We start from the raw sequence: 22,308 nt of genomic DNA on the forward strand, positions 1-22,308 counted from the left end.
AATAGACATCAACAAAGCATTTGACAGCGTATGGCACAAAGGACTACTATACAAACTACACAAACTGAATACTCCAAAATACCTAATCCACATTATTAGAAACTTACTGGAAAACAGACAATTAGAAATACGTATAGACAACACCCTTTCCTTTCCCTTTATTCCTGAACAAGGACTACCACAAGGATCGCCTTTATCACCCTTCCTCTACAATATCTACTGTCATGACATATACAACCACAATCTACTTGACAAAAACTACATAAGCAAACATGACTACATTCTACAATATGCTGACGATACAGCACTCATAGTTCATGCCAAAACTACGGCAAAAGCTGTAGAGGAGCTTCAGACATTAACAAACCACACGACGGCATGGTTCTACAAATGGAGATTAACACCAAACCCCACGAAAAACCAACTACTCTTACCAAATCACAAAATAAAAGACAACTCTCCTACAATAACAACAGACGGTAATGTAACTACACCAAGCCCAGAAATAAAATACTTAGGGATAACACTTGACCAAAAACTCAAATTTACAAAACATGCACAAAATGTGAGAACTGAAATTATTAAACGAACTAAACATTTCAGAGCCCTGACGTACAAGAACAGAGGTATAAGCACAAAAACTGCAACTAAAATATACAAATCTATTTGCAGACCTCTACTCGACTACGGACACATACTAAGAGTTAATGCGACCAGCAAAACAAAAAAACACATACAAACTACAGAACAAATTGCACTTAGACTAGTAACCAAGATTAGACATCCTCAAAACCCGCTACATAACCCAACAAACGAATTACTCTACGAACGGACACAAATGACAAAAATAACAGAACGATTAACGAAACTAGAGGCAAAATGGAAAGGCAACCCCCACAACTGGACAATTATAAACCCCATCTCCCTCACAAGACCAAATAGACAATCTCGCTACGCCTTTCCTCAATATACTCTGTTGGAACATTTTACCTAAAAAAACGAACTATTAATTTTAACCTTTTCTTTGTAAAACATTATAATTTTTTTTTTTTTTTTTTTTAACAAATATTTAGTACATAAGTTTTGTTTCTGTAACATTGGCAGAAAGACCGGTAGGTCCATAGCCTTTTTCTTCGGAAATAAAGATGGTTTATATATATATTTATGAATACTTTTTTTACGTTTTTATTATTGAATTTATTTCCTATACGTATGTATACTAATCATTGATGACGCTAAGCAAAAAATAATTTTTCATTTTCAGGACAGCAAATCATTGAACAACACTGACGAAGACAATGACGAACACGCCGAAAACGAATCACTGGAAAATGGCCGAAATACCATGACCGGATCTCCGGACTCGTCCAATTCGAGAAACGACAAAGACCTGGAGGATTTGATGGAGGTTGAGCACCAGGTAAGTTATACAACCAAATCATGCTAGATAACCGATAAAATATTTTTTTTTCAAGGCAACCGCAGCCAAAACCGTTTTGAGCGAAAAAACTTCACAACCTGAAAGTTTCCCGCCTGCAATCGCGGCAACAGCGCCCCACTCAGAAACTGAAGAATCCTGGAAGCCTCAAACGAGTCTAAATCCGGAATTACAGGAAAAATCGTATTAAAATTGTCATTTTCTTGTTTCTGTAATTATTAAACATTCTTAACAAGTGTTGCTACAGTGTAGGTACTACACGTGTTAGGAAAACGTTTCAGTATTGGACTATTTTGATTAGTTTTTTTGTGTTGTTGCAGTTTTTACGTTGTATAGCACTACACTCAGTTATGAAAAAATGGCTCATTTCATAGTTTGTTAGAGTTTTACACTAATTTGACAAAATCAAATCTCATTATGATTCAAATTGGCTTCAGACACTTTACTGGGATAATGGGATTTATTATAAGAATTATGCCTAACTCGCTAGCAAAAATCGACCATAATGCAAATTTTCCTGACTACTAAAAAATGGCAATTATACTTCTTCTCAATATGATTTTTAAAAGTTTTCCTTTAGATATTGTAAATAACTTTTTTTATATTTTTACAGAGGAATTAACACAATCATTTTGATTCAAATTGGCATCAAACGGGTCGCTGAAACAATCACATTTAGAATTAAATGTAAGAAATAACCACAAGAACCAACTGAACGCACATTGGTCAAATCTAGACCTTTGTAACAGTGAAAATAACAGAAATACGAGCTGTCAAAATTGTACAGTTAGTTAACGTTCTTACTGCTATAACTCCCTAACTATTAGTCTGAACAATAACTCCCCAATAGGTGATTTGTAGATAATTTCACGGGCTACACAGTGCTGAAAAATGGACATCTGTAACTGTCAAAATGGCCGAGTTACGAGCTGTCATAGTTTGACAGCTAACGTTTCAGTGCGATATCTATTTGCAGCATTATAAAAAATTATAAATTCATAATATTTTATACTTATTATCATTATTAATTAAAAATAAAAATTAAATTTTCTTAGAAAGACCTTAACCAGAACTAGATGCCCCACTTTTTTGTAACTGAGTGTATATTAAAAAAAATTGTATTTTACAAGTGGTTCTATAATGTTAGCCATAGTAGATTTGTACATAATTTGTGAATATAACAAAAATTTGACGACATATCATAACTAAAATATATATAACTGTCAGGAAATGAATATACATTATACATATACAAAGTATGAAAAAAATAGAATAGTGTCTAGAATAAAGTTTTAAAACCGATTTTTAGTGTCAAGATCATTATTGGGTGCCACATAAATTACGTACTAATAATAATCATAAAAACACTAACTAACCTGAGCAATAGTGATTTTTAAAAACTTTAATTGAAATTACTAAATACGTATTAAATTGACTACTTAAAAAAATAAAAAACTTGTTTAGAACAAAATTTGTAGAAGAGCTTTTTAGTTTACGATATTAGCTTGGTTATAATGTATAAAGTTTAATTATTATTTACTATACGAATACTAAGAATTAAATTTCAATAAGTTACTTTATCAACTACAATTTGATAATCAACTAAGCAAAAAAATCTTGTAAATAATGCAAGAAAACAAATATTTTTCATATCATAAAGTGTAATCACTCTAGAAATTTATTAATAAAAAAAAACTTGTTAGAACCTACCCAAAACCAACAAACTGGTGACCAAATTTTCATTTTCTGACAAGCCAAAGTGTATAATAATAATTCTAACTAATATCTGTTCTTGGCTATTTTTTTAATTATCAGTATTTAGACAAGTATGTACATACTTAAACGTAATTTTAATGCTATAAAGAATGTTGTTAAAATAACATTCGTTGTTAAAAAAAAAAGTATTCGCCTATTTGTTACGATATTATAGTTGTAGAAAGGCTTACTTGTTGTCAACAGAGTAAAATGTATAATGCTTTAAAGTTTTTATGAAAAAGCTAATTATACCTTTTACCTCTGTATAATAAAAATGTGATTCGAATGAATGACCAATGACCTTCTGAGAAAAAAGTAACAATCATATTTATTATTATTATGATTATTAAATGATTATTATTGCGTCGGTGTGCTTGAACGTGTACCTATTATCGCTTCCTTGAGTCGTTATAATAGTGCTTTTTCTAAGTTTCGGGTTCTGCTAACGACCATCAAGTTACATAATTCTAATGTAAATGTTAATAACCTTATGTAGCTGAGATATGAATAAATGTCCTCCATTACGAAATTAATTATTTGTTTTAATTCAACTTACTTCATTTTCAAATAGACGTGTCAATGTGAATAACAACAAACATTTTAGAATGAAACTGTGATGTCTAATTTTAAGCTCAACTTAAAACCAGGCTCCGTAAGCTGAAATGTCTTTGGTTCATTGTTGTACGAAAACGTGGATGATCCCAGCGACAACACCAAGAAGAGTGGATGCCTTCAAAATATGGTGCTACCGCAGGATGTTGAAAATTCCTTGGACAAGCCATACTAACAAACGAAAATACTGACAACGGTCTTTCTGTGAGAAGAAAAAATTCATGACTGAAAAACCTGAGACAATGGGCGAATATGACTTTGGTGGAATGGTTTCTAGTTGCAATGGATACAGTTAGCTGGGCTAATGTAATCGCTATCATCTTTACAGGATGAAGCGCACCAAGAGGAAGCAGAAGACTTAAAAGCTGTTCTCCAGTTGCATGGGGAAATAGAAACTGAAGTTGGAGGCATTTGTTTGATGTTACCAATAATTCTAATGTCCTGATTAGGAAGTTGCGTTACGTGTAGATTTCTTGAAGTTTTGTGGTGGCAAGAAATTACAGTGCAGCGATATGTCTGACCCAAACAATTATTCCAACTATTTTCTCAGTTTTAATTTCAACTTGTAAAATCTGAAATTCCACTTGTATTGTAGTACGACAAAGGCAACTTTAACAAGATTTTGTCACGCAAACAACATTGCTAATTTGTAATAAAATGAATCCCCTCTTCAAATAAGATTAACGTCAAAATATCATCGCAATCGAAACAAAAACCGAATTAGATAAAGAGTGGCCCTTCGTTCCATCAGGGGGCCCACTTGACCCCCTTCATCCTCCGTCGCGAACATACTCTCCGATTTGCGAATCTTGCGATTCCGAACACAATGGAGCTGTTAATTAGATTTTGCTAATTTATCTCTCCCGGTCCGGAGTTTCCCCGTCATCCGTCAGTTTCTATTATATCTCGCTCGCTTGACGGAATGACCTTGTTACTGTTTCACGATGAAATTTAGTTTAGTCTACGATCTTCTGCAAAGTTAACACCTGGATCACGTACCGGGTATTTTATAATATGTGGCCCATCAACGCCAGATTTTCCTTCATTATCTTATTTGTTTCGAGAAATTCAAAAAAATGTTATACGCAAAAGTTTTCAAGATTATTGAGATGCAATTTGCTTTTCAATATATAGGATAACAGATAAAATATTGTTACGATTTTCCCGTGGGTTCACACAAAGTCAATTTAACTCAACAATTAATAAATTTATTTACACTTCAAAACACTCCGTACAATAATTAACACAGCTACTAAAAACACTACTACAATTCCACAATTATTCCACTATTTAAACTTAACCGCGTTCCCAAATTCACTACTACACTACTCTCTACTACTCTCGTCGACGCCGCTTCTTTTATATTCACAAACCACGTTCTAGAATGACCGCGAAACGCTTCGCGGGTTGCCTTGACCATTCAAGAATCTTCCAGGTAGCGCTTCCTAACTGTGGCCTACTTTAATACGCGCCCGGCCAGATATTGCGGCGCATCGGTTTCATCCTGACTCGAGTATAGTAGGCCCAAACCGTAACAATATTGTTTTTCTCAAAATTGAAAATCAGAGACTTGAAAATCTTCTTAAAGATCGTTCAGAAAACAATTTACAAAAGACTAGGGGACACACAATTTGGATACCGCAAAGGACTTGGGATACGAGAGGTGCTTTTTGGAATTAACATTCTTTTTCAGTCCTGTCTCGATATAAACCAAAAAGTTCACGTTCACGTAGAATAATTAGTAGAGTCCGAATTTCTAGATTTTGCTTTTTGTAAATAATAAAAACAAAAATGTTTTAAAACACTACGGGAACTCCAAAATGCTTCCCAAACAGTCGAAAGCCTTCCAAAACGGCCTAAAGGATTCCACATGCTCTTCAACTAATCTAGAACTGTCTAAAAATGTCCAAATATCTCTAAAACATTCCAGAACCTTCAATATGCTCTTTAAACTGTCCAAGAACCTTCCAAATGCTCCATAAGTAGTTAAAAAAATAATTTGAAAGTTTGCATAACAGTCTCAAATCTTCTTTAACTCAAAAAAAGTAAAAAATTTGCATCCTGAAAGAGTTTTGTTATTTTTTAAAGCTTTTTTACAAATTGTTATGCTTTTTGACGAGATAGTTTTGCTTTTTTTCATCATTTTAGTGCCAGAAAGAGCCAGTGTAGGAAACCAACCGTCAGAAAAAATAGAGATTCGTACCCCTTCCCTCCTTCTCTAGATGGGTACTGTTTTAAAAACACTTACAGCTTTGTCAAATACAGACAGTAACATGTTTATCAAAACTTACATATTGTAGCGAATAAAATGAAACTCTTCAGAGAAACATTCTGACACTGTAATTGATGGTACTCATAAGTGACTATCTTAGTCTAGTGCTGGGTGATCAAACAAAGTCCAATAATTGTAATACTACATTTGATGGCTCTTGTCGTGATTAGAAATAAAAATCAGAATTGGTCCAGTAGCTCTCGAACGTTCAATGACCATCGGTCGTCCTGTTATTTAAATAATTACCCCCAAAGTTCGAGAGACGAAACACCAAACGCGCGAATATATGGTAATGACGGCCCAATCTCAATGATTGATGCTTGTTGTTGTTTGATAAAACCGCCCAGTGTTGTGTTTTGTAACACTCGCCGCCTAACAAAGATTTATTAACCCTGTCCCACTACGCTTGTTGCTATTTAAACCGATTTATCGCGAGTTTTGTTCTCGCTTAATTGGCTTTTTGAAACGTGCAACGTCTATATAGAATGCGTGAACGAAAATTTCACTTGTCCATGTCCGCCAGACCCTTGTTTTGTCACACTGAGATCGGAGCGCTAATTGAAACTTTTTTAACGTAGAAAATGTTGTTTTCAGTTGTTAAAATGGCATACTTTGGCAAAATTCATAGTCAAACGACATCATGTATACTTAGTATACTGAAAACAATACAACTGTCACATCAGACAGTGGATCATCAACGATGCAACACATTATGTTTAAACTTATCTTGTTAAAATGAATTGAAGGCATTTTTCACACGGTTGTGGTAAAAGAAAAACCGATCATAGAAAAACAGTGTAGCTGACAGAGAAACATTGATAATTGCATGCGCGAAACAAAGACAGAAAACGGAATAAAATATTTAGTAGGAGAAACTTTCGGGGCAATGTTGCCAGAAGTTGGTTCTGGTGCGATTTAGGTGCCACCGTATTTTTAGTTATTTTTTGATGAAATGGATGTCAAATTGTTTATTTATCTTACTTTTACCTTTACCAAAATAAGGGTGGATGAATCACTTTCACGTTATTTCCTTTCTTATGGCATTCTCCATACTAAACATAAATAACTTGTTTTTGATCATTTTGTTTGGTGCCTAGCAACTCTAGCAACGTTGTTCAAAATAGTAGTCATTCTAAAAATTTTTTCTTAGTCTTCCTTAAATATTTCTTCCACTGTATTCCTTCCATCTTCCTTCGTCCCATTCCTATCTTCCATGATTCCATGGTGCTGTTCTGTTGTTAATTTCGTGTTCCTGCTGCCTATTTTATGCAAGTTGATAAAGCAAGCTTAAAGAATTTTAAGAGAATGATATGGCTAATAAATATACATAAAAAGCAACAATTCAAACAGTGGACTATTTGGAAATTATAAAATGGCAATTAGATGTGTTTTTTTGAGGAATCACACTGTAAGTAATCTTTACAGCTCCAGGGAGCCAAATTTTACAGTTTGCGCCATTATTAATGACTAGAAAGCGGTCTCAGATAAGCGGGTCAAGCAAGACTACTGGGTTTTACCCTCCCATCGCTGTAGACCAAAAGGAGAGGTCCGGAAGAAGGACTCCGTTAACAGACACTGGCGTTTTCCTTTCGGGAATTGCCAGTGTTGCAACGGCGTCCCCTGTCCTGGGTGAGGGATGCCCCGGCTCACAACAGGGCTCTCCTGCGCTCTTCTTGTCTTGAATTCTTTTTTCTTTATCAGCTGGTCATGGTGTGTTAGTGGGCTAATTATTTAATCATCCAAGAATATTTGTGGGGAGTTTGGATCGGAGGTTAGGAGGTTGATTTCCGTACCCTATAGCCTATATGGGCAGGCGGGGTGAAATCTGGGAGGTGTAGCCAGAGCCCGATTAGCACCGAGTTAGCTACGGCTGGGTTTTACCCAGGTTTTGAGAAAAAATTCTCGCCACCCGGGGGGAAAGTCGTTGGGGGGAGGGGAGTCTTCATCATCTTGGCTCGATTGGTCCTGGCTGTTACCTGAAACAAAAAAACAGAAAACATTAGTAATAACTTACTTTAAAAATTAAGTTAAAGTCATGATTGGGTGTTGTCAAATCCGGGTGTGTGTCAGTGCATTCATAAGAAAATTGCGTAGCGATTGCTAATCGATGTGTTCTTATGAATGAGGCCAATAAAATGGCAAATAAATGTGTTTCTTTGAGGAATTGCACTGTAAGTTGAGTTTACAGCAAAAGAATAATAATAATGAGAATAAGAGCTTAATAATGTCATCCGTAATCCAGGCCTGTTTACTTTGCTTTATTTTCTCTGGTATGCAGTTCTCAATAATATAATTGTTTGTTTCCTATTTTTTTTTTAGTTTACTCAATGATAATCCTTTTTTTTCTGACCGAAATTTCTAGTCAAGAATTTGTCGTGATCTCGTCTACGTTTAGGTTCAAAAAGCTTCTAAAGCTCAAGCAAGCGCAAAATATGTCTTATTGTTTGTCGCAAAAGTAAATTTTTGTTTCAGCTGTCCTGAATCCAGAGTGACTTATGCCTCCTTCAAGAAAATATTCACACTATTAGAAACAGTTTCTTTGATATTACAGAATTTGTTAATTTTCACCAGTCTTTGTCTTCACTCACTTTGAAAGTTGTTCATCTTTTATTTTTAATTCAGTCATATCAATTTTCGCAGCTTGAGCCGTCTTGATTAAACTACGTCCAGTTATCCTTCCAAGTGATGATTGATGAGGCTACTCGCTGTCTGTTTCACAATTTAGCACTTAATTGGAGTTCGGCTCCGATCTCGACGACGACCAACTTTTAATAACTTACATCGTTACGACACTTTTAACAACCAATCGATCGAGTTAAAATTACGCGAGATGTATCGAACGCTTCGCGAATTTATTAACTTAATAATATATAATACAAGGTACTCCCCCATTATAGAGTTGAAGTTGGAAACTTTGCTGGATTTTTCTCCATGGAGTTAGTTTATAACGGAGAGTCACGACGAAATAGCTCATTACGGCGAAGTGATTTAACAACTTCGAAAGTGATGATGGAAAACAAGAAATTTACTACTTGCAATATCATTATATCAGTTAGACGTGGTTGTTATAATACAGTTTGTGAGTGTATACATAAGAGAATTGCGTTTAATGTGTATGGAGAAACAGCCGGCTTGCACTTAAACAAAGAGAAACCCTCTCTATATAATCTAGATATTAATTATTAGAGGCAAACGAAAATGGAATATTTGCGGCCTGCAGGTTATTGTTGGAATAAAGGGATTAATTGAATATGGGTTCACAAAGATGTTCCCAACTGAGCTAAGCGCCTTTGGCATTGTAGATTCAAGCAAGGTTATCAATTTTTATCACTTTGTTAAGTAATGTTCTAGACAATTTCAAGTGATGCATTGTGGTTATGTTACAAAAATTTAAAAACTGGTAATATGTTTATTATTTTTTTTTTGTAATTAATATTTCAGAATCAATATAAAAGTGAGAGAAATTTTATATCCAAATAAATAAAACAATCAGCATGGTGAGTTATTTAGTTAATGTAACGAATTTCTTAATCACAACAAGTGATATGGTTCTATTGTGTAATGTGATAATTATTCCCTTTGATTAGTGATGGGTAAATTACCGGTAAAGTAAATATTGTTACGATTTTCCCGTGGGTTCACACAAAGTCAGTTTAACTGAACAATTAATAACTTTATTTACACCAAAACACTCCGTACAATAATTAACTCAGCTATTAAAAACACTACTACAATTCCACAACTATTCCACTATTTAAACTTTACCGCGTTCCCAAATTTACTACTACTCTACTACACCGCCGTCGACACCGCTTCTTTTATATTCGCAAACCACGTTCTAGAACGACCGCAAAACGCTTCGCGATTTGCTTCGAATATTCAAGATGCTTCCAGGTGTCGCTTCCTAAGTGTGGCCTACTTTAACACGCGCCCGGCCAGATATTGCGGCGCATCGGTTTCATCGAGTATCGAGCATAATAGGCCCAAACCGTAACAATATTTTATTTTACCAGGAAACCGGTAAATTACAAATGTTGTGTTTCTGACAGTTCTTTGACACCGCTTTTTTCACTGACTGTACCAAAATATGTAGTGTTTTTTAAGTTATTGGGTAAAAAGTTTAATAAATATTCCAAAAATCTGCTTAAAACAGTAATTTTCTTACTCTAAGTGGGTCTTACAGGCGATTTTGTCCCTCACGTCCCTCAGTGCCTTTCAAACTGTGTTTTTGGCAGTTCAAACTTTGACACCACTTTTCTCCCTGACTGTACCAAATTTGATAGTATTTTTTCAGGTTATTGGATAGAAAATTTAATAAGGATTCCAAAAATGTGCTTCAAATAGTAATTTTCTCACTTCAAGTGGGTTTTACAGATGATTTTGTGCCTGTCTGTCCTTTCAAACTGACCGCATTCATAAGAACACATCGATCAGCAATTGCTAACGGCTTTTCTACCTGACTGTACCAAAAAATTGTCATTTTCTTATTCTAAGTGGGTCACGTCACTACCTAGCTAAAATGTCCTTTAAAACCAAATTTCTCTAGAACCTGCAAGAATTAAAGTGTAATACAGTTTTCGAAACGAGACGTGTTTCTGAGATTTATGACAGTTTTTTTAACAATTTGCACGTGACCGTTTAGCTAAATAGTGTTCTAAAATCACGTGACAACTCAAAACGTGACTAACGTCAAAAATGTCAAACTGTGCTCAAAAGTTTCAAAAATCAGAGTTTAGAAAAGTACTATTTGATATAAAACGTCTTCTGCGACAGTTGTCACGTGACTCCTTAGGTAAAATACCTTCTAAAACCACGTGATATCTGTCACCAATGTTAAAACTTCCAAAAATCGTCTGTAGATTTCAGTTTGAGTGAAAACTTTTTAACTTCATCAGTTCGTCGTTGTGAAGCATGGATTTTGCAGAACGAGAACATTTTGAGCAACTGCTGTGATTGTTTTGCTTTAACTTTTCCATTTAAAAAATCTTCTTTAGTTATCTAAATAACTCAAATTGGACTTTATTTGGTGTAACGTTGACGAAATCGCCCTGTATAATTTCAGCAAAAGCCGCCATTCTAACCCACAAAAATCAGTTCTAAAATATTTAAGACTAAACAGACCGACAATTTAAATTAAGTACCCATTTTCAGCAAGACAAACGACATCCACAAACGAATATTCTTCAGTCTCGTTGAATCTAATTCGCGATTCGCAATGCCGCAATGAAATACGGCATTCGAAATACCACGGAAATCTAAACGGGAGGCTTTTTAATCCTTTCCAAAAGGAACGTAGCGATGGCACGATGCAAATCTACGGCAATTAATTTCCCTTAAATATATTTGCTAAACATGAAAATTCCAGTTTAATAAGTGTCGAGCACGCGATATAATCGGAAAATTAAAGGGGATTGGCGAGGACGAAAGTCGCTAGACTCGAGGTTTTCTTCGTAATTTTCCGGAGGTTTTAATTACTCGACTCGATTTTTAATTTGGTTTCGTGGTTAAAATAAATCTAACTGAAACGGTTATCATTTTCCTTACTGTTTTATTTTTAATTGACTATTTTTTATGTTAACATAATAGAATTTCTTAAATAAAAGTTGCTTATTTGCAATATAATTTCGTATATTTATTTTGTAATTACACACCTCTCATCTCACTTTTTATTCATCTTTTGAGCAGAATTGAATGATAATTTGCTTAATCTTTGAAGTAGAATACTCACCCACATTTGCACCGTTGTACTTTAAGCCAAGCTTAAGTTAAGTGTGGTTCAGACTGTGTAGCATACGGTTGTGTAAAGTCGCAGTCTGGACCATGCTTAACTTAAGTTGAGCTTGAAGTTCGACAGTGCAAATGGCGGTTAGAAGATATTTCTAAAATATTCAGTTTTCCATGGACATATGTCAACCCAAAATTTCCGCCACAAGTCCGCCAGAAATATTGAAATAGTACTGGAGAAAACAAGAAATGTCACATCTTAACTATATTTTACGTCAAAAGTGATGACATTCAGTCGAAATGGGGTTAGTTTCAAACAGCAGTTTGGTACACCCCCTCACTTTTTGCCTCTAAGAAGACCCTTAAATGCAAAAATTCCTAAACACAATCTTGTAGAGGATAAAAATTCTTGCAACTTATCTTATTAACATTTTTTTTGTAACGGTAACAAGTAATCGAGCTACGCTTAGTCAAAATAAAGTTAGTTTAAAAAATGAAAGGTCACGTGACCGTTTCTAAGATTAAACTGATATTCACATATCACTTATAATATATGTGAAACTCCTATATACCAAACCTGTTAGTTAGGACCATACCCACTGCAAGGATTTGGCGCTGTATAAAAATCTACGTTTTGCATTCTAATAATAGATGTCACCATCATATCAAAAAATCTAGGAGGAAGGTAAGACAAAATAATTGGTTAATTGGTATTTTGACTAGAGCTGCCATTATTTTGAAAAAGTGTCACGTTTAATTTGAAAACTTATTTGTTCCATACTTGTTATATATATTTATGTTTTTTTATTTTTATTTAAATAGTTTAGTAATTAAATTTTGTTCATTATTTCGTTAATTTCGTTAAGTTCAGAGTTTTAGAAGTAAAATAAATATGGAGTGTTATCGTGTTCGTTATAAAAAGTGCGTCGTTCCGGAGTGTTTGGACGTTTTCTCAAAACGTCATACGTTCCCGAAAAAAAATCAAGAACTTTTTAAAAAATGGGTCAATTGCGTCCAAAATCCCATTCTCAAAAACAAAAGCAATGGCCAAATTTACAAGTCCTACTGGGTTTGTGATGTTCACTTTAGCGATTTTGACAAAGTTCCTGGTACTCCAAGAGGGCTTCGAACAACGGCCATTCCCACGAAATTTTTGCCCCGATTGAAAGTACCATCCATACTGGGTAAGTAGGTACACAAATATATTTTTTTATCAATATTGGGTTTCATTTGGGACACGTAATAACAATAATGTGCTTTCATGTTTTTCTTTATTCTAGGAACAAGTAGTTCATCTCCGACCCTAAAAAATGACGATGAGAATAGATCAAATGAAGAATCTTATAATAACATTCGCATAAATAATGATTCTTCTGAAATCATCAATCCATCCGTCGATTTTAACGGACACAATAATTACAATTCATGTAAGCCATTTTTCGTCTACGGCGAATTTAACTTTCATATCAATAAGATTCAATACCGGATGATTAATTTTCTGTTTCCTTCACAAAAGGTGTAAAAAAATCTTAGTTTACAGATGCATATTAACAAAAATTCAAAAGGTATGTGAAAGAATAGAGGCTAACAGGCTATATCAGCATAACGTCCCAAATTCGCTGGGGACATTCATTTCCATTTTTTTTGCATTGTTTTCTAGTTGTTTGCAAAAGTATCGATCAGGAACATCACTCCATTTGTATTTTTTAAATAAAATAATAGAGAGAGTTTAAAGAGTTTTACATATGAAACTAATAAGAAATATATTATAGCTGATTACTAATTTTTTAATTAATATTATTAACTGAGTGAAGAGAGAAGTAGCGGGTAAGGGACAAAGGAATTATAAATAACGATTTACCTACTAACTTTTAAGTTATCGTCTAGCTTTCTAAGCAAATATTATTAAAAGTTTGACGTGTTTAATAATTGTATGTTTATAGTGTCTTCTTATTATTGTAACGTACACAAGCTCACATCATGCAGATAGTTTGCTATTGACAGCACCTCTTCAAAGTTCAAATGTACCTAGTGTGTATCCATATTATTTATAAATAGCAAAAATAAAAATTTTATACGACTTTCAGAATGTGAGATATAAATTTCTTGGTGATTTGTATAACTTTACCTACATTATTTTCCAGAATTTGCTGAGTGTGGAGTGTGCACAAGCGTTTTCAATATAGGGGGAGTTTACTTTCATTGGAACGATTAAGAATAATCGACCCATTATAACACATGTGGTTAAATGAGCCGACTTTCTTATGCTTGAAACGCATCTAATAATAAAGGGTGATTCTTTTAACCTATACGCCTAAATTTAGGGAATGATACCTTATGAAAAATAATGATTAATAATGTGAAAAAAGTTTAGTAAAAGTGTAAGTTTTTTTATTTACAGAGACAAATTTGAAAAAAATACATTACCGTGAATTCAAAATTATAATTGAAAGTGCATTATTAACTAATATGATTGATACCAACTGTTCGAAGTTATTTCCATCATTTTCTATAAATTGCTGAATTGATGAGACCTACTCGCACGGCCTAAACCGGGCAAAAACATTTTTACGATAACTGTGAATTGCATTGCAAATTCACTGTATTATCGATTATCTTCATAAATAAAATACTTTTACTAAACTTTTTTCCATGATTACTCATTATTTTTTTATAAGGTATCATTCGTTAAGTTTATCCGTATAGATTAAGAATCGCCCTGTATGTAATATTCTAAAAATAACAATACCTTTTTATAACTTCCCCTGTATCGAAATGTATGACAGCCGGTAATATAGAAAACTTTAGTACAAACACTTCAAAAAGTTAGGACCATACCCACTGACAGCGCTGTAGTCAGCAGGTATACCCTGATTTTTCAACAATTGGATAGCATGGTAGTTGCCCTTATATAGTAAGTGTTATGTGCTGATATTTTTAAAATCTCCTCACAGTGAAAATAGGCACGTAGTAATCAACAAATTTATTTTTTAGTTTTAAACTGATACAGTAAATCAGGTGACTATTTTTAAAACCCGGTTTAAATGTCATACTTTATACGTTACGTGACAGATCCTTTTATTTATAAAGTCACGTGACTTTTTTAAGATTAAAAATGAAATTCACAATGTATTGAATAAAAAATTTAGCATCCGGCAGTGAACGAGTTACGACAAACGGTTTCGAAGATATTTACAAAAAAACATATTATTTTTTTAACTTTGGCATACTGTATCTTGAAGAAGAGTTAATACAAATAGAGAATTGGAACTCTTATATTCTTGGATGTAATGTCTCTCCTAACAATTTGGGACTCCAATTCAGGGACACCTGGTATATCTGAAACAAACTTAACCTACTGCAATGCTAATACAGTTGAAATTTTTCTTTTAAAGGGAAATCTGTGTATTAGTGACCGACAAAGTTTAAGTACTGGTTCTAAGTTTGAATGTCGCTAAAAGCAAAACAAAATATGACGAGTATCGGTGATTTATGACTTTTTTTAGACAAAGCGAAAAACCAAAAACGAAATTGGAACGCGCAATTCAAAGTTGAATTTTCCAATTTAATTTTGTTATTAAAGCAAGATTGCATCGGGACATTTGGAAAAAAAGGGTACGTTCCAGTTTATTCGTGCTAAGTCCACTGGCAAAGCAATTTCCGCTTTGTCCGGTCCCATATTACCGTCGTCACTACAGTAGCGTTCGGGTGAGCGTACTCGAATTACGAAATTCGCAAAATAATTAGATTTACATTACTTTTATCTGCAGTTCAGTGGCGGTCCACTGTCATATCCGGATACACCATAATCGCAATTGCATCCAGTTTAGATACAATAATAGAAATTACTATTATTATTATTATTAAGCAATTTATTGGCATTGATTCTACACAACTGGATTCCAGAAGGTAAATTAGAAATCGAAACATTCATTACTATTAGTAACCACTGATCAACACGTGGCTTGGTGATTATTATGATAAAATCAGGATTTTATACGTCCATGGAACTGGGCTGTCCCAAAATGACCTGCGGCTTAATGCGAACTATACAAGTAATTTAAATTGTGTCCGGGTCTTTCGGGAAATCTCGTTAAGGGCCCAGTGGATGAATATTTTAACAGCTTCAACTTCTGCGGTTCACTTTTAATTTATTTTAAATAAAATATCCAACTGCCTGTTTTTTTCTCTGGTAATGTCTTGTGGTAGTTCAACAAATTACAGCTTAAGGCCTTCTAATTTGACACTTTATTACTTTGCCCAAGCACTCTCTGAATGATAGACGTAACCCCCATAACTGAAAATAAAGTATAAAATAACACCTTACCATTGCCATTTTTCAAAAGGAAAAAGTAAATACTATTGCCAACACTCGCTCTTAACAAAGATAGCGAAAAACTTCGAAAGTTGAAAACAAAATCAATCTTTCAGACTTTCTGATGAAGTCACATTAATGTAACTTTGGAATTTTAATACGTTTTTGCTAAAAGTGCAATTTTGGCAATTTTTTATTTTGCTCCAGGAGGGTTCTAATGCGCAGCAATAGTATTAAGCGCGCAAACCATGACTTTTACGCTCTGAGAATGAAGTTTGCTGCGCGACACAAAGTGGAACGCAGCAATCATTCGAGAGTATAAAAAAAAAAAAAAAGAAGGGGATAAAAACCTTAAAGGAAGAGGTACTTTTAGCGTATTTTGTTACTTTAAGCAAAGAATTCAAACCTAACACAATGTGGTCAAAGTATTCAATGCTCAAAATTGTAATAAAAATAAAAAGAGACATCGATATCGGTGAATTTTATAAGCTCACTGCATTTCTGAAAAAGCAGAATGTTGGTTTTAAACCTAAAAAGGCGAAAATTTTTACAAAAGAAGAAATATTCAGTTTTATGAACTCCGCACCAGATGAAATTTACCTGTTAATTAAAGTTGCCACTATATTCGGACTTGCTGGTGCATGTCGAAGGGAAGAGCTAGCCAATTTAACCACTACAGATATTGAAGACAAAGGAAACCTCATAATTGTTAAAATTAGGGATTCCAAAAATCATACAGCAAGAAACTTTATAATATCAGAAGAAGTTCATAACGGAACCTACCTGCAACTGTACAGAAGATACACCGGCCTACGTCCAAAAAAGTCAAACAATCGTTTTTTCCTAGTTTACAGAAAGGGTAAATGTTTTTCGCAAAGTGTTGGAGTAAACAGTTTTGGAAAAATGCCTTCTGAAATAGCTATTTTTTTGAAGTTGTCAAATCCAGAACTCTACACAGGGCACAGTTATCGTCGATCATCGGCAACGTTCCTGGCCGATTCTGGAGAAGGAATCACTGACATAAAACGCTTGGGGGGTTGGAAATCGACTACGGTAGCTGAAGAATACATTGATGAATCCACAAGTTATAAAAAAGGATTAAGTAACAAAATTCTGACCTTCAATCCTAAAGAAAGTGAAGCAGTTCCAAGTACCAGTATTTTACCTTCAGTTGCTCAATCTGCGATCAATTTAAAAAACGCGACCAACTGTACATTTAACATTAATGTTGTTAATAACAATAAATAGTTATAAGTTGTTGTTTTTAATATCAATAAAAATTAAAAACAAAATGTATAGATATTTCATTCGTAGAAAAAATATTGTTCCTAACACGTGTGCAAAGTAGTTTTCCCGCACTTGAAGTCTAACTGCTTTCGCGTGTGGAAAAACATAACTTTGCACACTGAATAGGAAAACTACTATAATACAACTAAACTTACTGCGTAGGTACTCAAAAACAGGATCAAAACTATACACAATTGAATACTGACATCAAACTGGTGACACTGACATTTCCAATAATGGCATGCATTGTGGCCGTTGCTCTGGACAGGAAGCGAACAAATTTTTATCGCTCGCTACCCTTGGCAACGCACGATAAAGTAAACTCCTCAGTAAAGGGTAACTTTTGGTTGAGATTTAGAAGCGAAAAATGCATCATTATTGAATGTTTGTAGAAAAACAAAATTTACAAAAGTTACATAAAGTGATACTTTATGTAACTAGTTACATAAAGTAAAACGTTTTGTCACTCTAATCAGTTTTGAAAAGTGTCACTTTATATGCCAAAATTAGAAAAAATCATATTTATACCAAAGGCCCTTAAATTAAGTGAAATAAGTACAAAAAAAGCACTTTGAAATTTTTAATTTTTCACAAAAATTGAAAGAATGGGGGGGTATTAGGGGTCTTTTTTTACCACTTTTTGAAATTCAATATCTCGGTAACATGAAGAGCTAGAGAGGCCAATTTTGGCTCATTTTGTAGTATTTTTTATCCTCTTTCTAACGGCGTTTTAGTGAAAACTATAAGAGTTTAAATAAAAAAGTTACAATTATTCCAAAACTGAAAAAATGCCGTTTTTGCTAAAAGTGCAATTTTGGCAGTTTTTTATTTTGCTCCAGAAGGGTTCCAATGCACAGCAAAGGACATATTTATACCAAAGGACATTAAATTAGGTGAAATATTATTTATTATTATTAATTTTTCTGTTTTTATTTTAGTAACCCTCTTTTGTAATTACATACTAATTTATTCGAAGCTCGGCGGTATTTTCCACCAATTTACGGTTAAAAACCGGAGATCGTCCCGATTTAAACATTCATCCGTTATTTGATTCGTTGAAAATACAGGTAATTTCGCTTGTGCTCGCTAATTGAGAGCGTGAATAATTAATGAACAGAAGTCCCGATATCCGACCGTCTAAAACGTGTACCGACAGGTTTTTCCCGCAATTCGGTACGCGAAATGCGTACTCTCCATTAACGGGTTTTATTTTTTTCACCGCCTTAATTATGCATAAGTGGAGGCATTTTCGGAACTCGGGATCAAAAAGGGACGGCTTTATTAAAGGTTAACTAATATGCACTTTATAAAAATTTCATTCCGTTTTTATGTTCTAATTGCGTTGGTTTTTTTACCTGAAAGCGGCAACGTGTGTTTCATTTCAGTATTGTAGCGGGAAGTGTTTTAAGGAAAGCATTCGTATTTTAAAAACGTTAACCGCTTATTAAAAGTTGAAAGTAACAAATAATTAAAGTATATAGAAGTTTTAGGCGTTGCGGACATAATTGAAAATTAAATAATAGTTATTTGCGCAACTAGGGAGGAAAGTGCAAATTTTGCTCCCGCGAACAATTTGAGACCCGACGCAAAGCGGACGATTTTTAAGTTCAATGGTGCAAAAAGCAGTTTAATCCAGAGTTGCGCAACTAATTTTCTCTGGGACCAATGTTATTTTTTATGAAAAAAGCAACAGTTGAATACTATGTTATGTTAATAACTAACTGAGTACAAATCCTAGGTCAAATACCTAGGGGTCATTCTAGATTCCAGGGTGACCTGGAACGAACACTTTGCAGCCAAAACCGGGAAGGCTCGCAATGCTCTCTGGGCGTGCAAGAGGGCCTTTGATACAACGTGGGGACTCCAGCCGAGAATCTTTTGATGGATCTACTGCGCTGTTGTTCGCCCGATGATAACAGACGGAGAGATTGTTTGGTCCGGAGCTATGGATCCGGCCAAGTCACGAGCCTTGTTGGACAGGGTTCAACGACTTGTCTGCGTCTGTATAAAGGTGCAATGAAAACTGCTCCAACAAGAGCACTGGAGCGGCTATGTGGGCTTGAGCCGCTGCACCTGTTTATACAAAAAGAAGCCGCAAGGGCAGCCCACAGACTGGCAGGTCTCAATATGCTGATTATAGACTCAGCTGAATCGTGGGGTCATCTCGGTGGCTGGGGAGAGGCATCGAGGGAGTGCCCGGAACTGTTGATGAAGCAGGATCGGGTGCCTCCGATGCTTCTGTCAAGCGGACCTCTGGCAGGTGTGTATGGTGCGACTTCGAGGACGAAGCTTAGCTTACGCCGGAAGAATATACCTATTTATCTGTACGGACATCAAGACAGCAATAGCTGCCTTAAAAGTTGATTCAACGACGCCTGCGCTGGTGCTGAAATGTAAGAAAACACACTGTTCTCGCTCACGCTGATGGCCAAGGTACGTCGAACTTGGGTTCCAGGGCACTCCGGTGTTAGGGGAAACGAGGAGGCGGACAGGTTGGCCCTTCGTGGCTCCAAAGAGAGACCCTATTGTACTACTAGCAGGCGCGGTCGGATCGGCCATTGTGGACCGAATCTTCTGGCAAAGATCCCATATTGCTTGGTAGGAGGCCGGAGGCATGCGGCAGTCGCGATGTCTCATGGGCTTCTTTCCAAGAAACAAGTCAAAGTCCCTGATGGAATTATCCAGAAAGGACCTCAAATGTGTGACAGGACTTCTCACGGGTCACTGTCAGATGAGAAGACACATGCACATTCTGGGTCTGTCAGGCTCTCCGGTATGTCGCTTGTGTCTGGAAACTCCGATACACGTTCTCACACAGTGACCGGCACTTGCGACGATCAGAAAAGAGCTTTGGGGTAAGAGTGTGATCAACCCCTTAGATATTCAAGGTACCCGGCCAAGGAGGCTCTGCGGCTTTGTCAGGGCCACCGAACTGGAGGGGTACTAGCTTGTGATGGGTCACAAAGTGTCTTCTACGAAGGGAGCCCATCTAGCAATATTCCTTCATTCATAACTGACTGAAAAAGAAGGTTAAAGATATGTTTGTCAATTTGTCAAGAAAGTGACAAACTATCTTTAGACAGTGTGACTTTTACTGGTTTCATCACACTTTTCATCCCTAGGGGGGAAAATACTTTCAGTCTTCTTTGTGGCACTTTCACTCTCTAGGTAGTGAAAGTCATAGAAAACCCAACATAAATAAAACTAAATCTGCAATACTAAGCAGTGAGTCACTGTTTTGTCAGTTCTTTGAAGAATTTATCGCCGCTTGATGGAGTCAGGACCCATAGCCATATACTGGCAAGGGAATTATAATGTGTGTGTGTAGGATTTTGCGACTTTCATACATCATGTCGATCTTAGTGTTAAAACACTATAAGGTAAATCAACACAAATCTATAACATCGACGTATAAAAGTTACAAAATCATACTTAGTAGGTAAGTACGCATGCTTTTCATTCATATTACATGTAATTTCAGAGACATTGTCTGCATTGTCTGTCACATATGTAGCAACTAAGGATAGATATAAATTTATTTAGTAAAATAACAGGAAATAAGTAAAGATAACAAAAGATACTGCAACATAATATTGACATTTTGGTTAACATTCTTGTCTCAATTAAAAAAATCCTCATGTTTAAATACAATTAAGAGTTTACTCATACTTGATAAAGTTAGCCAAATTTGCAAGTCTAATGTTATTACAGATTTCTAAGTAACTAAACATAAGTTATTATTTTAATCATCATTATTATTATTAAATTAACCATTTTTTAATGGTACACTTCCATAGACTAAAAGTTGCAATTACTGGATGAGATATCCAAACTGCCAAACTCTTCTGTGACAAACCCTGTTTTACTTTTTCCATATCGTGAGTAAAATGCTTCTTACAGCACTGCAGTTACGTAATATACTATAACGTCACATTAACAATGCATAACCAGCAAACATAACATTAAACGTTACCGTGATTGCTATACCCTTCTCATTTTATTTATAAAAAATTAAGAATTTCTAAATGAATATCGTTTGAACAAAAAATTTTGTGCACACCTCGGACGTGAAATATTTGTTTTGTCTTTAAGATGGTTGTCATGATGGACATATTGTATCAATGATATCAATAATAATTTAGAATATGTCCTTTTTTGTTGTGTTTCTAAAGAAGAATTTCTGCATAAGATCAAATATAGTATGTTTCGTATTAGTGCTGCACTAAATTGCTCAACTTCTCCTCGAGTGAATAGATTTATACGTCTCATAGTTTAGTTTGGAGCGGCATCGACATAAAAATGATCCGAGATCGAAACGGTACATGCCTCAAATTCAGATACACGCCACTGAACAAAGTAAAGCGTAATCGAGTAAAGCACGAGCTGGAAAATCGAGAGAATTGGATAGTTTTCGACTCGATGAAGTTCACTTTTTGTCTACGGCTTATTTGTCAAAAACAGGTTATTTATTGTCGGCGGTAGGATTTTTCTGATTTATGATCCGCGTCGATGATGAACAACGATTTTTATTGTTGTCGAAGACGTACCGACGGAACGGAAGTAATAACCGGTTAATAAATTTATTATTGTACAATTTCAAATATGTAAGACGTTTTCTGAATACTTATTCAGGTGAAAACGTATCCGATTGGTCTATTATTTTGGTGTTAGGCGACAAATCAAGCAAATGTTAACAAGCATTCCGGAATAGGCATATTCCCTCAAAGCCACAATCGTCATACACGAGCCTAATAATTGCCAAGGCGACATAATTGCGGTAAATGGAATTTACCTAATTTATGAACATGTATGACCTTTCGGGATGCCATGCCATTACAATACTGAAACAGGTTGGACACTAAAATTTCACGTGCACTGCTCGATCGAAAGTTATTTGTTGTAAAC

The 22,308-nt window shown here is 35.0% G+C and overlaps 1 protein-coding gene and 1 long non-coding RNA gene across 5 annotated transcripts in view; one reads left to right on the top strand and one right to left on the bottom strand.

The window, feature by feature from the left end:
• The window catches only part of LOC145725916 (uncharacterized), a 276,687-nt gene extending 272,961 nt beyond the window's left edge, over nt 1–3,726 (top strand). For all 4 annotated transcript variants that reach the window (XM_081974838.1, XM_081974837.1, XM_081974840.1 and 1 more), the window contains 2 exons: nt 1,265–1,420; nt 1,476–3,726. In XM_081974838.1, coding sequence (XP_081830964.1) covers nt 1,265–1,420; nt 1,476–1,628 — 309 coding nt within the window. In that variant the 3' untranslated portion in view covers nt 1,629–3,726. The remainder of the gene's footprint in view (nt 1–1,264; nt 1,421–1,475) is intronic.
• An 11,926-nt stretch (nt 3,727–15,652) lies between these two features.
• LOC145727180 (uncharacterized) lies at nt 15,653–17,671 on the bottom strand. Its single transcript, XR_014177798.1, has 2 exons — nt 17,559–17,671; nt 15,653–16,098 (listed from the first exon to the last, which is right to left on the bottom strand). It is a non-coding gene; the product is annotated as an uncharacterized LOC145727180 (long non-coding RNA).
• Nucleotides 17,672–22,308: the final 4,637 nt, after the last annotated feature.

This window comes from Ips typographus, linkage group LG3 (assembly GCF_016097725.1).
Source record: "Ips typographus isolate SLU linkage group LG3, UJ_Ityp_2.0, whole genome shotgun sequence".
NCBI classification, from domain to species: Eukaryota; Metazoa; Arthropoda; class Insecta; order Coleoptera; family Curculionidae; genus Ips; species Ips typographus.